Below are 14,722 nucleotides of genomic sequence, written 5' to 3'. Positions count from 1 at the left end.
ATCAGAGAAATATTAAACACCAGTTTTCTCTAAATAATGGCTGTTTTCATGATTAATATATACTAAATAATTTCACATATCCCTTAATCCAATACTATTTTGATATCTGAGGTAGTAATAAGGGACACCACCTTTCCAGCGTAATAATAAAATGCAAACAATATAGGCCATGTACTATTCTAAGGACTTTTCATATCTTAATTTTTGGGGAAAAAAACTCTTTGTTTCATGTATTAATTTTTTGTTATTTCACTAGAGAAAATACATTGTCCCAACTGTAAATTTATCAAAAAATTATTTTTGGATATAAGGATTCCTTGCCACTTTTATTAATGAAAGATTTGGTAGAAAGAGGACTGAACTAGGAAATTAAAGTCCTTTGTTCTAGTCCTGGTTTTGTTATTTACTAACTATGTACCTTGAAGCAAGTAATTTAAAACAATATAAACCTGTTTCTAGGGTGATAGTCAAAATATTTAACAACTACTAAGGTAAGGACACTACCCAAAAAGACTAGAAACCTGACTAATCAGAATAGACACTGGTCATTACACCACCACAGTGGCTCTGCTATGTAGCAGCCTATTATTATCCCTACCTACTTCATTATTACAATTCGGGTTGTTAAGGATCAAATGAGTTAGTATGTATGAAATGCTTTGGGAAAAAGTTGTAATTAATGAATAATTGTAGTTAGTAATAAACGACTTTGTTCAGTCATTGTCAGAGCAGATTATGGGTTCGAATCTAAAAATTATTACAATTAATTGTATAATACTGAATTAATTTTTATGGTGTATTCATTTAGATAAAGTCAGATCAGTATGGAAGTAGACCATCAAACACAAAATTTAATGCAGTCCGGTAAAAATTTTTTAAAAATATATGGGACTACCACTCAAAAGTTATCTTTTGCTTAAACATTGACATATTAATCAGTAAATATTCAAAGTAAATAATTTGAGTGTACCCTTACTTCTCCTGAGATATTATTATGGGTATCATATATGGTATTGTTTTGTTACAAAGTTCTGACACAGATTCATTTTCATCCCCCCCAATTCTAACACAATAATGAAGTCAAAGAAATTAAGTAAAACACCATAATGTTAGAATAGAAAAATATCATCATAAATTCATTTTAAAATATATATATATTCTAGTTCTGTCCACTGAAACAGTCTAAAAGGAATGATAACCTAATAACAGTGAGTATCCTATGTGTCCAAATTTTGGTCTCTAACTTCATTCCCCACCAAAAGGCTTCTTTGAGAAATGGCTGATTACAGTTTTGTGGCAGAGAAAGTACAAGGTAAGCCTAAGGCTCTTTTGGGGCCAGAGAACCAGGACACTTCAAAAATTTAATGGAGTTACAACAAAAGGACACAAGAGCCAGAATCAAGTTGTCCCCACTGAACAAAACTGTTAAAATTTGAATATCAAAAATAGTAATTGTTGTACACCCAAACACAATGAACCAATGAAAATTCATGAGACCATATGCTGTTTAAGAAAATAATGCCAGGAAAAACTCGTATTATTTGAGGCTACTATTAAATCAACTCTTTGCTTTTAAAACTGGTAATTAAAGGGAAAGAATGAATTATTTATCCTGCTTCTCCTGTAGGAACTGTATTTCAAAGTAACCAAATAGTCCCTAGTAATGAGGAAAAGCTTTACTTTATAGAATTCCAGCTAATAATGTAGAAGGAATGTTAAAATTAATACATCTTTCTACAACTCCAAGTTACATTAATAATTTGAACAGACTCTCTCAACTGGTGTCAATACCATTAAATGAATGGTTGATGGGGAAATGGATAGTGTTAAAACATCAAAATAGTTCCACAAAGATTCCTTCCTAATCACAAGGCATACACCTTTAACCATACAATGGTGGTAATACAGTATCATCACCCTAATCCAGTGATCAATCTCAACAATATGAATGATGGGTCCACCAGGTATTATGTGTCTCCTAATATGACACAATATGAAGTAAATAATTTTGCTTCTTGATGTATTCCTTCTATCTAAAAGTATTAACTTAAATCCATTAAGCCAAAAGTTTTCTATAAAACTTAGTTTATAGAAAATGGATAGGGGATAGAGGAACAAGCTAAATAATTCTATGCAGGAGCAAGGAGAGAAATCCAGAGGTAGAATATTTTGTAAAACAATTGGTTTGATATCTTCAGAAAGTCAGTGAGGGAAGGGCAGGGAGGACTGTGCTAGCTTCAAAACATATTTAAGGGACTTAACAGTAAAATGGAATACACAGTCCTGGATTGGTTTGTTTGGACAAACCAGCTACAAAAGGTATTTGGAGGACTACTGGGAAACTTAAAATTGTACTGGATGTTAGATAAAATTTTATTGAGATGGAAAGTTAGAAATAATTTACTAAAAAAAGGTTACAAAACAGCATGTACAGTATGGTCTAATTTGGTTAAAAACAGTATAATCATATATATGCATATGACAAAGAATTAAGAATAGTAATATCAGGGTGGTAAAAATAGGGTAATTTATTTTTATTTTTTATAATGTATGTGTATTGTTTTTTCAATAAAAAATTTCTTACTAAAAAAATCTAGCTTCATGAGATTAATGAAGGCAGAGATTTTGTGTTTTGTTCACTGCTGTGTACCTAGCACTTAGAAAGGGGCTGACCCACAGGTGTTCAACATATATTTGTTGAATAACTAATTATAAAGCAATGCATGAAGAAATCACCTTAAGTGACCCAATGTGCTTGAAAATTAAAAGGAGCTTGTATAAGGAATTGTAAGTATTAGTAGTTTTTGGTTTTCCTAAAAAGAAACACAGATTTTAGGAAAAATTCTTACTGCTAGAGGAACAGCAGCATAATTCCAATGCCATTTACCTTATTAAACCACCAGAGCACTGAACTGTCAATTCCCTGAGATTTTTCTGACTGCGGACAGTCTATTCCCCTACTGGGAATGGTTCTATTGTCCACCTTGCTCCCTTACTTCAGGAAACTACAGAAACAGAGACTAGAGGGTGTACAGAGGAGAGAGGTCAGACAGCAGAAACTAGGCCGAGATCCTACCAGATAAGGATTCAAGATGTGGAGTATCTCAAGTGGTGATGCTGACCTAGACATCTGAAACATTTTTAGTTCATATTGTTTATGGCTCTGAAAAGACCAGTATATAAAAATATATTCGATTTTAAGTGAACTAAAATGGATATCCAAAAGCATATCTCTTACTTTAAGGTCTCCAAGGGATAATTAAAAATAAATAAATATATGTAAAATTATGCATTATGTGCAAAATAAGCACATTAAGTTGGAAAATTTTTTTAACATGGTAGAGTTGTGTAAAAAGATTTCTCAGTAAATTAGATCATCTTAAAGCAGATAAATGTGCATATTTCTTAAGAAGATGATGAAAAATCATATACATACTGTTCGAAAATGGCTACTTAGATGGTCTAGCCTGCTAAATCTTTTCCCACAAGCTTGACATGGATAGGGCCTTTCTCCTGTGTGACAACGAAGATGGCGCTTGAGGTCTGCTTTCCGCTTCACCACGTGTGTGCAGTATGGGCATTTGAATCGCATCCTAGGCAGATCATCTGTCAGGAGATAGTGTGGTTAAGGACAGTGATTGATTAAATCACTGGGAAGTTCATAAAAATAATTCTATTAACATAAAGAATCCAAAAGGAGTTGGTGAGTCCAATCTCGGAAAGGTAGAAAAAAAGGAGCAGAAAGGAGTTTTATTAAAACTAGATTATCAATTAACCCTAAGAATAAAACTATAACTTCAGTATTTGATATATGTACAAGTCTGGGTAAATCTGGACTGCCATGCTTATCGTTTTATTTAATGTACAGTATTGGATTTTAAAACTATATACAATCCAAAAGTAAAAGTCCAATTAAAGCTTTTAAGTAAGTTGCTGTATTTACATATTTTTATCCCCTTGCCTTTACTTTGCATGCACGTTTAATACTTTTCTTTTAAATGTGAAAAAAATGTCAAGAATCTTTAATTTTTTGTTTTAAAACATATGTACTCAAAATGTTAGCTGTGACTGGAAGCAAACTTTATCAATTTAACATGTATTAAATTAAACTGTTCAGTATTAAAGTTAGATTTAAAATAACCTAGAATTTTAAAAGTGCAATGCCCAAATAAAGAAAAGATCACTTTTTTACTGTTTTAAAATACAATGAAGATTTCCCATTTTTGCTGTTTTTTTCTTTTAATTGAAGTATTGTTGATATACAATCTTATATTGGTTTCAAATACACAACACAGGGGTTCAACAGTTACCCATATTATCAAATTCTCATCCCCTTTAGTGCAGTTACTATCTGGCAACGTAGAAAGATGTTACAGAATCACTGACTATATTCTCCAGGCAGTACTACCATCCAGGTGACCGACTTACATTGTGATTGCAAATCACTGTGCCCCTCTACCCACCCCCCACCATTGTGCTGCTATTTCTGTATGCCCTGGTCAACAGTCAGAGTTCAAAAGGACTTTCAGAAAGCTCTATAATACAATATAATTTCATGTACTTTCAATTAGTATCCCATAGAAAAATATGATTAGTAAAGATTAATTAGGTTGCCTATTATTTTAAAATGTGTTATCTACAATCACACTATTTAAAAACATTTATATGACACTATCAACTATACTTCAATTTAAAAAAATTATACAACAACCAGGGAAATGTGAATACTGACTGGTTATTTAGTGGATATTAAGGAATTGTTAGTTTTGTTTAGGTATGATTATGCTATTGTAGTGGACTTTTCTGTTAAAGAATATCTTTTAGGGACACATGTTGAAATATTTACACATAAAAACCTATGATGTCTGAAAGTTGCTTAAAAATAATAAAGGGAGGGTCAGAAGTAGAGGTATAGATGAAACAAGATTGGTCATGAGTTCAGAGTTGTTGGAACTGGGTAACGATTAGGAGCATGGAGGTTAATTATACTTTTCTCTTTACTTTTGTATATGTTTGAAAATTTTCTAAAATAAAAAATTTTTAATATATAATCCAAATCATGTAACCTAAGCGAGTTTCATTTTACCATAATTTCCTTTAAATTCACATGTAAACTATTAAGTAAATTTGCTAAGTGTGGTAAACTTGATGGCATGCACTTCTAATCCCTGTTCTCTACTTCAGTCTTACGAGGAGGGGTTATTTGAAACTATCAACCTATAATATCTTTCTGCATTTTACTACTATCATAAAAATGAGATGTCTCACATAGTTTTTGCACATGAAATTACATCAGTGTTATGGGGTGTGTGTTAGTTGTATCTGTTTGTTCTTTTTTGCATTTTATTTTATTTAAAAAACCTTTGGTGCAATATTAAAAAGCAATACAGCCAGCTGGAGTGACAACCAACAGAAAAAAAGGAGAGAAGAGGGAAGACTCAGAGACCCCAGCCTGGCTGCTCCCAGGGGCTAGAGGCCAGGGCAGACTGGAGAGGGTGATGGGTGACGGCCGGGAGGAAAGGCCACCCACCAAAATGAACAGGCAGAACAAAACATTTATATAGGAAACATCTGACTGAACTGAATAGGACCTAGGGGAGATGGGAAAACCTCATTTTTTAAAAAAACTGTTTATTTATAAATTATCTTTTTATTGGATATAGTCTAATTTCTTTTAGCTCTTGGGTGTGAAACTGCAAATATGCATGGTTGCTCTGTTTAACTTTTCGGTATAAAAATATTCTTCCTGAGTGAACACTCAGAAAAAAAAAAAACTAAGGTGAAAATATGTGTGTTAGGGATTGAACCATTTAAAAAGAGCTTTAAACATTTAACAGTAATCTAATTACCCACAGGTACAAGTTTGGAAAATCATCGCTTTTGAACCTCAGAACTCTTATTGTTTTGACTGTTATTAAATTTATCCAATATTATTTTAAATTAATTTTGAAAAAATCATGTTTTGTAAAACAAATTTCATTACAGAAGTACGACAAAAAATAAAAATCACTTGGTTCAACTGTCTACAACACCAAAAAGTAAGGGTATATTGAGATAGGACTGATTAATGAAGGCAGTCCCAGAACCCAGCAATGGGAATGATTCTCTTTTTGGGTACCTGGGAAACTTCTGGAGGTGACATCAGATCCTTGACCATATGGATAGCCAATAGGAGTAGAGTCTATTTCAGCACCAATTTGTGCTTGTTCTTCAGACTGGGAAATCTGGCTGGAAGAATCAGATGTCCGTGCTTCTCGTTTGCTTGACTTATAATGGGCAACTTCAGAAGGCTGGGACAACCTCAAATGTTTGGACTTTTTAATGGAATCTTTCCTTTGTTCATGCTTGGCCAAAGGCTGCTGAGTATTCCTTTGGGAGGCTGAATGGTAATTATACTTACTCCAGGATTTTCCACTCACACCTGTCCCTTGTTCTGGGCTTAGGTGGGAATGTGGAGAACTGCTTTCTTCTTGCCAGCCACCGCCATAAAAAGAGGAACGTTCTATGCCATTAGAATTGGCATCTTTATCAGAGAGACTGAAATAGCGATCTTTTTCTTTCTCACTAATGTCTAATGAAGATTTAATAAAGGTCTTACAGACACTAATCACATCAGTCATCTGAAGGAAGCTAGCGGCTGACATCACTTCTATGACATTCTGCCCAGTAAGAGACAGTTTGCCAGAATAGACGAAGTCCAGGATAACTGTAAACGTGTCTGGGGAGAAAGCCTGAAATGTAGCTGTGGTTGGCTGACTTGTCTCCTTTGAATTCTGAGAAAGAAGCATTTTAAAATAGCCACTACTAGCAAACAACACATTTCGATGCGCTTTGAAGACCTTCCCTTCAACTAGAATACTGCAATCACAAAATACATCTTGCCGGCGCTGCTCATTCAATTGTTGCAGGAGGTGAGACTGATGAGAAGAGATCTCCATCCTAAAGAGGGAAAGACATGGTTACCAAAACGAAATAATGCTGTTTTTCTAAGATGAGCCAACTAAAATAACAATCTATTAAAAACTTTTTCTTCTTAGAGAATATGGTCTCCAAGACAAAGAAGATAACAATTCCTGGACATCATTTAACACAGTCCTGTTAATTATTAGATGTGTAGACAATTCTTTGTCTCCATCACTCAGCTTTATTGCATGTCAGGCTACCTGCTGTATGCCACCCTTGATTCTTGATTCTTGCCTTAATGTAGTTTTCAATCTCGAGAGGGTGTCAGGCATTAAATAAGTACTTGTATGAAGTTATTAATGACAAGTGCTAAGACAGAAAGAGGGTGCTATGAGCAGCATAATAGTGTAAATTAGTTTAGACTGGGACAGAGAGGGTTAGGGAGTACCTCTTTTGAGAGGTGATATTTAAACTGAGACCTCAAAAATGACCAGGAATTAACTAGGTGATTACAAATCAACAGAATCAAGGGAGAAGATTTCTGATTCCAGAAAATGATGGTCTAGAAAGTGCTGAAACTTTCCTGCCACAAATCTCTAGAGATGCTGGCTAAAGTATAACCGAAACTTTTTAAGTGTATGGCTGGGCTTGCAGGAAAGTGTAAGAAATCCCTAGATGCCAGCACTGAAAAGGGAACAGCCCAGAGCAGCAATATGGGTTCTGGTCTTTATCACTAACAGAAGTTGGAACTCTCTAAGGACCACAGCCTTAATGAAAAAGGACTAGGAAACTTGCTCATAAGTCCCAGAAAAAACCTAAGAAAGTTTGTCTTTGCAGGCTCTTTGTTGGGAAAAAAAATGTACCTAGGTGAGATATCAAACCCAAGATTGTGCCTTATGAGGTTCTGGAGTCCGAATTTATTTTACCTGCTTGGTGTAGGAAGCCTCAAGTTGAAAAATTAACATGAAAATTAGTCCTGGGTTTAGGACTGCTTAGGAGAGATGCATGCCCTCAGACCCCAAGCCAGGTGGGGAATAAGCTCTGCTGAAGTTGAACTTGAAATCTGCCCCTCTTTATACAAAGTGGATCATTTCCAGTAGCATACAACCATGATGCCTAATATCTCCTTGTCTTAAAAACAAACAAGCAAGAGGATTAAAGATGGCGGCATGAGAGGTGAGACAGAGGCTTCCTCCTAAAACCGCATATAATACAAAAATATAATTAATACAACTAATCCTGAAAGAGCAACAGGAAAGAAGGCTGCGCCAGACTGCATATTCCTGGAGAAAAGAGCAGACCCCATGGAACAGGGTAACGTACCAAAGCTGTGGCCTGGTGGGACCCAAGCCCTTCACCCACCCCAGCTCACTGGCTGGAGGAAGAGAAATAGAGCGGGGAGGGAGTGGAGGCCTGGGACTGCTGAATACCTAACTCTGGAGATCTGCACTGTGAGCACAAACCTGCATTTCATGGTGCTTTCATGATAGTCTCGTGATTAGGGAATTGGAAAGCTAAGACAGGCAGAATTCCTGGAGAGACTGAGATTCCAGCCGCTTGTGGAAGGCAGGGATCCATATCCGGCTGCTCTGGGACAAAAGAAAGGCAGGCAGTCTGAGAGACTTCCTAACAAGGAAGCCCTTAGCAAGAGGGCTGCTAAAGGGGCAAGGATTGCACAGAGCTTACTGCTCAGGAGAAAGGACAGGTAGACAAAATTATCCAGGTGCACTCTGCCCAGCAGGTTGGGAGCTTTCACGATTTCCAGGTGCTCCAGCTCCCTGGCTGGCTACACAGCTCCAAGGACCCCCTCCGTGACACACAGCCTACTGCGCCTTTCCCCCGGCCAGCCCCACCTGGCTCGCAAACTGGCAAACCCTACCCTTACTTTAGGCCAGCCAGAGGGAAGATCTGTCTACAGCAACTACAAATGCAAAGCATAGAGGCTTATACCTGTATGCTTGGCCCACTGGTTCAGGCAGTGGAGACAGGTATAGCGGCCAGGAAGCAGGAAACAGCTCTTTCCTCCCGTGAGGCACCAACACCACTCCCCTGTGACCCCAAACACTGCTTCAGGGGCTGAGCAGCTCCAGAGAGTAGAGCTTCTGGGCACTAGAGGGCGCCATATACAAATATGAAACGCCAAAGGAACCTGGTCCAGAGTAAAATTAATATAACTCCTGAGAAAGATGACATGGACCTCATGACATCAAAATAAAAATCATTAACATGATGATGGAGGTAAGGAAAGATATTCAAGAACTCAGGAATGAATTCAGGTCAGAGATCCAATCGTTGAAGAGCACAATGGAGGGTATTAAAAGCAGATTGGATACGGTGGAGGAGATGATGAATTAAATAGAAACTAGAGAAGAGGAATACAAAGAAGCTGAGGCACAGAGAGAAAAAAGGATCTCTAAGAATGAACGAATATTGACAGAACTGTGTGACCAATCCAAACGGAACAATATTTGCATTATAGGGGACAGAAGAAGAAGAGAGAGAGAAAGGGATAGAAAGTGTCTTTGAGGAGGTAACTGCTGAAAACTTCCCCAATCTGGGGAAGGAGATAGTCTCTCAGGCCATGGAGATGCACACATCTCCCAACACAAGGGACCCAAGGAAGACAACACCAAGACATATAGTAATTAAAATGGCAAAGATCAAGGATAAGGACAGACTATTAAAAGCAGATCACATACAAAGGGGAATGTAAGCTAGTTCAACCATTGTGGAAAGCAATATGGAGGTTCCTCAAAAAACTAAAAATAGAAATACCATTTGACCCGGGAATCCCACTTCTTGGAATATACCCAAAGAATACAACTTCTCAGATTCAAAAAGACATATGTAGCCCTATGTTCCTCATAGCATTTTTTACAATAGCTAAGATATGGAAGCAACCTAAGTGTCCATCTGTTGATGAATGGATATAGAAGATGTGGTACATATATACAATGGAATAGTATTCAGCCATAAGAAAGAAACTAATCCTACCATTTGCAACAACCTGGATAGAGCTGGAGGACATTATGCTCAGTGAAATAAGCAGGCAGAGAAAGACAAATGCCAAATGATTTCCCTCATTTGTGGAGTATAACAATGAAGCAAAACTGAAGGAACAAAATGGCAGCAGACTCAGAGATGCCAAGAATGAACTAGTGGTTACCAAAGGGGAGGGGTGTGGGAGGGCAGGTGGGGAGGGAGGGAGAAGGGGACTGAGGGGTATTATGTTTAGTACACATGGTGTGGGGGATCACGGGGAGAACAGTGTATCACAGAGAAGGGACATAGTGGATCTCTGGCAACTTGCATTAATGAACAGTGACTGCATTGGGGTATGGGTGGGGACGTGATAATATGGGTAAATGCAGTAACCACATTGTTTTTTCATGTGAAACCTTCATAAGAGTGTATATCAATCATACCTTAATAAAAAAAAAATCACATACAAAGGAAAGCCCATCAGGCTAACATCAGACTTCTCAGCAGAAACCTTATTACAGGCCAGAAGGGAGTGGCATGATGTACTTAATGCAATGAAGCAGAAGGGCCTCGAACCAAGATTACTTTCTCCGGCAAGATTATCACTTAAATTTGAAGGAGAGATTAAACAATTTCCAGATAAGCAAAAACTGAGAGAATTTACCACCCACAAACCATCTCTACAGTCTATTTTGGAGGGACTGCTATAGATGGAAGTGTTCCTAAGGTTTAATAGCTGTCACCAGAGGTAATAAAACCACAGTAAAGAAAGTAGAACAGCTAATTACTAAGCAAATGCAAAATTAAATTAACTATCCCCAAAGTCAATCAAAGGATAGACAAAGAGCACAGAATATGATACCTAATATATAAAGAATGCAGGAGGAAGAAAAAGGAGGAGAAAAAGAAAAGAACCTTTAGACTGTGTTTGTAATAGCATATTAAGTGAGTTAAGTTAGACTCTTAGATAGTAAGGAAGTTAACCTTGAACCTTTGGTAACCAGAAATCTAAAGTCTGCAATGGCAATAAGTACATACCTATCAATAATCACCCTAAATGTAAATGGTCTGAATGCACCAATCAAAAGACATAGAGTCATGAATGGATATAAAAACAAGACCAATCTATATGCTGCCTACAAGCGACTCACTTTAAACACAAAGACATACATAGACTAAACGTGAAGGCACGGAAAAAGATATTTCATGAAACTAATAGAAAAAAGCAGGATTGCAGTACTTGTATCAGACAAAATAGGCTTCAAAACAAAGAAAGGCATAAGAGACAAAGAAGGACATTACATAATGATAAAGGGGTCAATCCAACAAGAAGATACAACCATTATAAATATCTATGTTCCCAACACAGGAGCACCTACATATATGAAACAAATAGTAACTGAATTAAAAGGGGAAATAAAATGCTATCATTCATTCTAGGAGACTTCAACACTCCCTTTACTCTGAAGGACAGATCAACCAGACAGAAAATAAGTAAGGACACAGAGGCACTGAACAACACATTAGAACAGATGGACCTAACAGACATCTACAGAACTCTACACCCAAAAGCAGCAGAATACACATTCTTCTCAAGAACAAATTCAACATCCATTCATGATAAAAACTCTCAACAAAATGGGTATAGAAGGCAAGTACCTCAACATAATAAAGGCCATATATGACAAACCAACAGCCAACATTATACTTAACAGCGAGAAGCTGAAAGCTTTTCCTGTAAGATCAGGAACATTTTCAAGAACAGATCATATACTAGGCCACAAAAAGAGCTTCAGTAAATTCAAAAAGATTGAAATTGTACCAACCGTTTCTCAGACCACAAAGGTATGAAACTAGAAATAAATTATGCAAAGAAAATGAAAAATCCCACAAACACATGGAGGCTTCACAACATGCTCCTAAATAACCAATGGATCAATGACCAAATAAAAACAGAGATCAAGCAATACATGGAGACAAATGACAACAATAATTCAACACTGCAAAATCTGTGGGACGCAGCCGAGGCCGTGCTAAGAGGAAAGTATATTGCAATACAGGCTTACCTCAGGAAAGAAGAACAATCCCATATAAACAGTCTAAACTCAGAATTAATGAAACTAGAAAAAGAAGAACAAATAAGGCCCAAAGTCAGTAGAAGGAGGGACATAATAAAGATTAGAGAAGAAATAAATAAAATCGAGAAGATAAAACAATAGAAAGAATCAATGAAAGCAAGAGCTGGTTCTTTAAGAAAATAAACAAAATAGATAAACCCCTAGCCAAACTTATCAGGAAAAAAAGAGAGTCTACACACATAAACGGAATCAGAAATGAAAAAGGAAAAATAACTACAGACACCACAGAAATACAAAGAATTAGTAGGAAATACTATGAAAAATCATATGCTAACAAACTGGATAACCTAGAAGAAATGGACAACTTTCTAGAAAAATACAACCTTCCAAGGCTGACCAAGGAAGAAACAGAAAATCTGAACAGACCAATTACCAGCAACGAAATTGAACTGGTAATCAAAAACCTACCTAAGAATAAAACGCCTGGACCAGATGGCTTCACCGCTGAATTTTATCAAACATTTAGTGAAGACCTAATACCCATTCTCCTTTAAGTTTTCCAAAAAATAGAAGAGGAGGGAATACTTCCAAACTCATTCTATGAGGCCAGCATCACTCGAATACCAAAACCAGGCAAAGACACCACAAAAGAAGAAAATTACAGACCAATATCCCTGATGAACATAGATGCAAAAATACTCAACAAAATATTAGTAAACCAAATTCAAAAATACATCAAGAGCATCATACACCATGACCAAGTGGGATTCATCCCAGGGATGCAAGGATGTTACAACATTTGAAAATCCATCAACATCATCCACCACATCAACAAAAAGGACAAAAACCACATGATCATCTCCATAGATGCTGAAAAAGCATTTGACAAATTCAACATCCATTCATGATAAAAACTCTCAACAAAATGGGTATAGAAGGCAAGTACCTCAACATAATAAAGGCCATATATGACAAACCAACAGCCAACATTATACTTAACAGTGAGAAGCTGAAAGCCTTTCCTGTAAGATCAGGAACAAGACAAGGATGCCCACTTTCCCCACTTCCATTCAACATAGTACTGGATGTCCTAGCCATGGCAACAACACAAGGAAATAAAAGGCATCCAGACTGGCAAGGAAGAATTTAAACTGTCCCTGTCTGCAGATGACATGATATTGTATGTAAAAAACCCTAACGAATCCACTCCAAAACTACTAGATCTAATATCTGAATTCAGCAAAGTTGCAGGATACAAAATTAATACACAGAAATCTGTGACATTCCTATACACTAATAACGAACTAGCAGAGAGAGAAATCAGGAAAACAATTCCATTCACAATTGCATCAAAAAGAATAAAATACCTAGGAATAAACCTAACCAAGGAAGTGAAAGACCTATACTCTGAAAACTACAAGACACTCATGAGAGAAATTAAAGAAGATACCAATAAATGGAAACACAACCGTGCTCATGGATAGGAAGAATTAATATTGTCAAAATGGCCATCCTGCCTAAAGCAATCTATAGATTCAATGCAATTCCTATCAAAATACCAATAGCATTCTTTAAGGAACTAGAGAAAATCATTCTAAAATTCATATGGAACCATAAAAGACCCCGAATAGCCAAAGCAATCCTGAGAAGGAAGAATAAAGCAGGGGGAATTACCATCCCCAACTTCAAGCTCTACTACAAAGCCACAGTAATCAAGACAATTTGGTACTGGCACAAGAACAGACCCATAGACCAATGGAACAGACTAGAGAGCCCTGATATAAACACAACCATATATAGCCAAATTAATAAATGATAAAGGAGCCATGGACATACAATGGTGAAATGACAGCCTCTTCAACAGCTGGCATTGGCAAAACTGGACAGCTACATGCAAGAGAATAAAACTGGATTATTGCTTAAGCCCATACACAAAAGTAAACTCGAAATGGATTAAAGACTTGAATGTAAGTCATGAAACCATAAAGCTCTTAGAAGACAACATAGGCAAACATCTCCTGAATATAAGCATGAGCAACTTCTTCCTGAACACATCTCCTCGAGCAAGGGAAACAAAAGCAAAAATGAACTCATGGGACTACATCAAACTAAAAAGTTTCTGTACAGCAAAGGACACCATCAACAAAACAAAAAGGCATCCTACAGTATGGGAGAATATATTTGTAAATGACATATCCGACAAGGGGTTAACATCCAAAATATATAAAGAACTTACATGCCTCAATACCCAAAAGGCAAATAACCCGATTAACAAATGGGCAGAGGATATGAAGAGATAGTTCTCCAAAGAAGAAATTTAGATGGCCAACAGACACATGAAAAGATGCTCCACATCACTAATCATCAGGGAAATGCAAATTAAAACCAAAGTGAGATATCACCTCACATCAGTAAGGATGGCCAGCATTGAAAAAACTAAGAACAACAAATGCTGGTGAGGATGTGGAGAAAAGGGAGCCCTCCTACACTGCTGGTGGGAATGTAAGCTAGTTCAGCCATTGTGGAAAGCAATACGGAGGTTCCTCAAAAAACTCAAAATAGAAATACCATTTGACCCGGGAATCCCACTCCTTGGAATTTACCCAAAGAATAAAACTTCTCAGATTCAAAAAGACATATGCACCCCTATGTTTATCACAGCACTTTTTACAATAGCCAAGATATGGAAGCAACCTAAGTGTCCATCAGTAGATGAATGGATAAAGAAGATGTGGTACATATACACAATGGAATACTAT

The 14,722-nt window shown here is 36.7% G+C and overlaps 1 protein-coding gene across 4 annotated transcripts in view; it reads right to left on the bottom strand.

The window, feature by feature from the left end:
- The window catches only part of ZBTB8A (zinc finger and BTB domain containing 8A), a 54,140-nt gene that overhangs the window by 762 nt on the left and 38,656 nt on the right, over window positions 1–14,722 (bottom strand). For all 4 annotated transcript variants that reach the window (XM_036885258.2, XM_057499951.1, XM_057499950.1 and 1 more), the window contains 2 exons: window positions 6,119–6,939; window positions 3,437–3,606 (listed from right to left, as the gene is read on the bottom strand). In XM_036885258.2, the coding sequence (XP_036741153.2) occupies window positions 3,437–3,606; window positions 6,119–6,938 (990 nt within the window). In that variant the 5' untranslated portion in view covers window position 6,939. The remainder of the gene's footprint in view (window positions 1–3,436; window positions 3,607–6,118; window positions 6,940–14,722) is intronic.

The sequence above is a fragment of the Manis pentadactyla genome, chromosome 4 (assembly GCF_030020395.1).
Source record: "Manis pentadactyla isolate mManPen7 chromosome 4, mManPen7.hap1, whole genome shotgun sequence".
NCBI classification, from domain to species: Eukaryota; Metazoa; Chordata; class Mammalia; order Pholidota; family Manidae; genus Manis; species Manis pentadactyla.
This window is presented reverse-complemented; position numbering and strand designations above follow the sequence as displayed.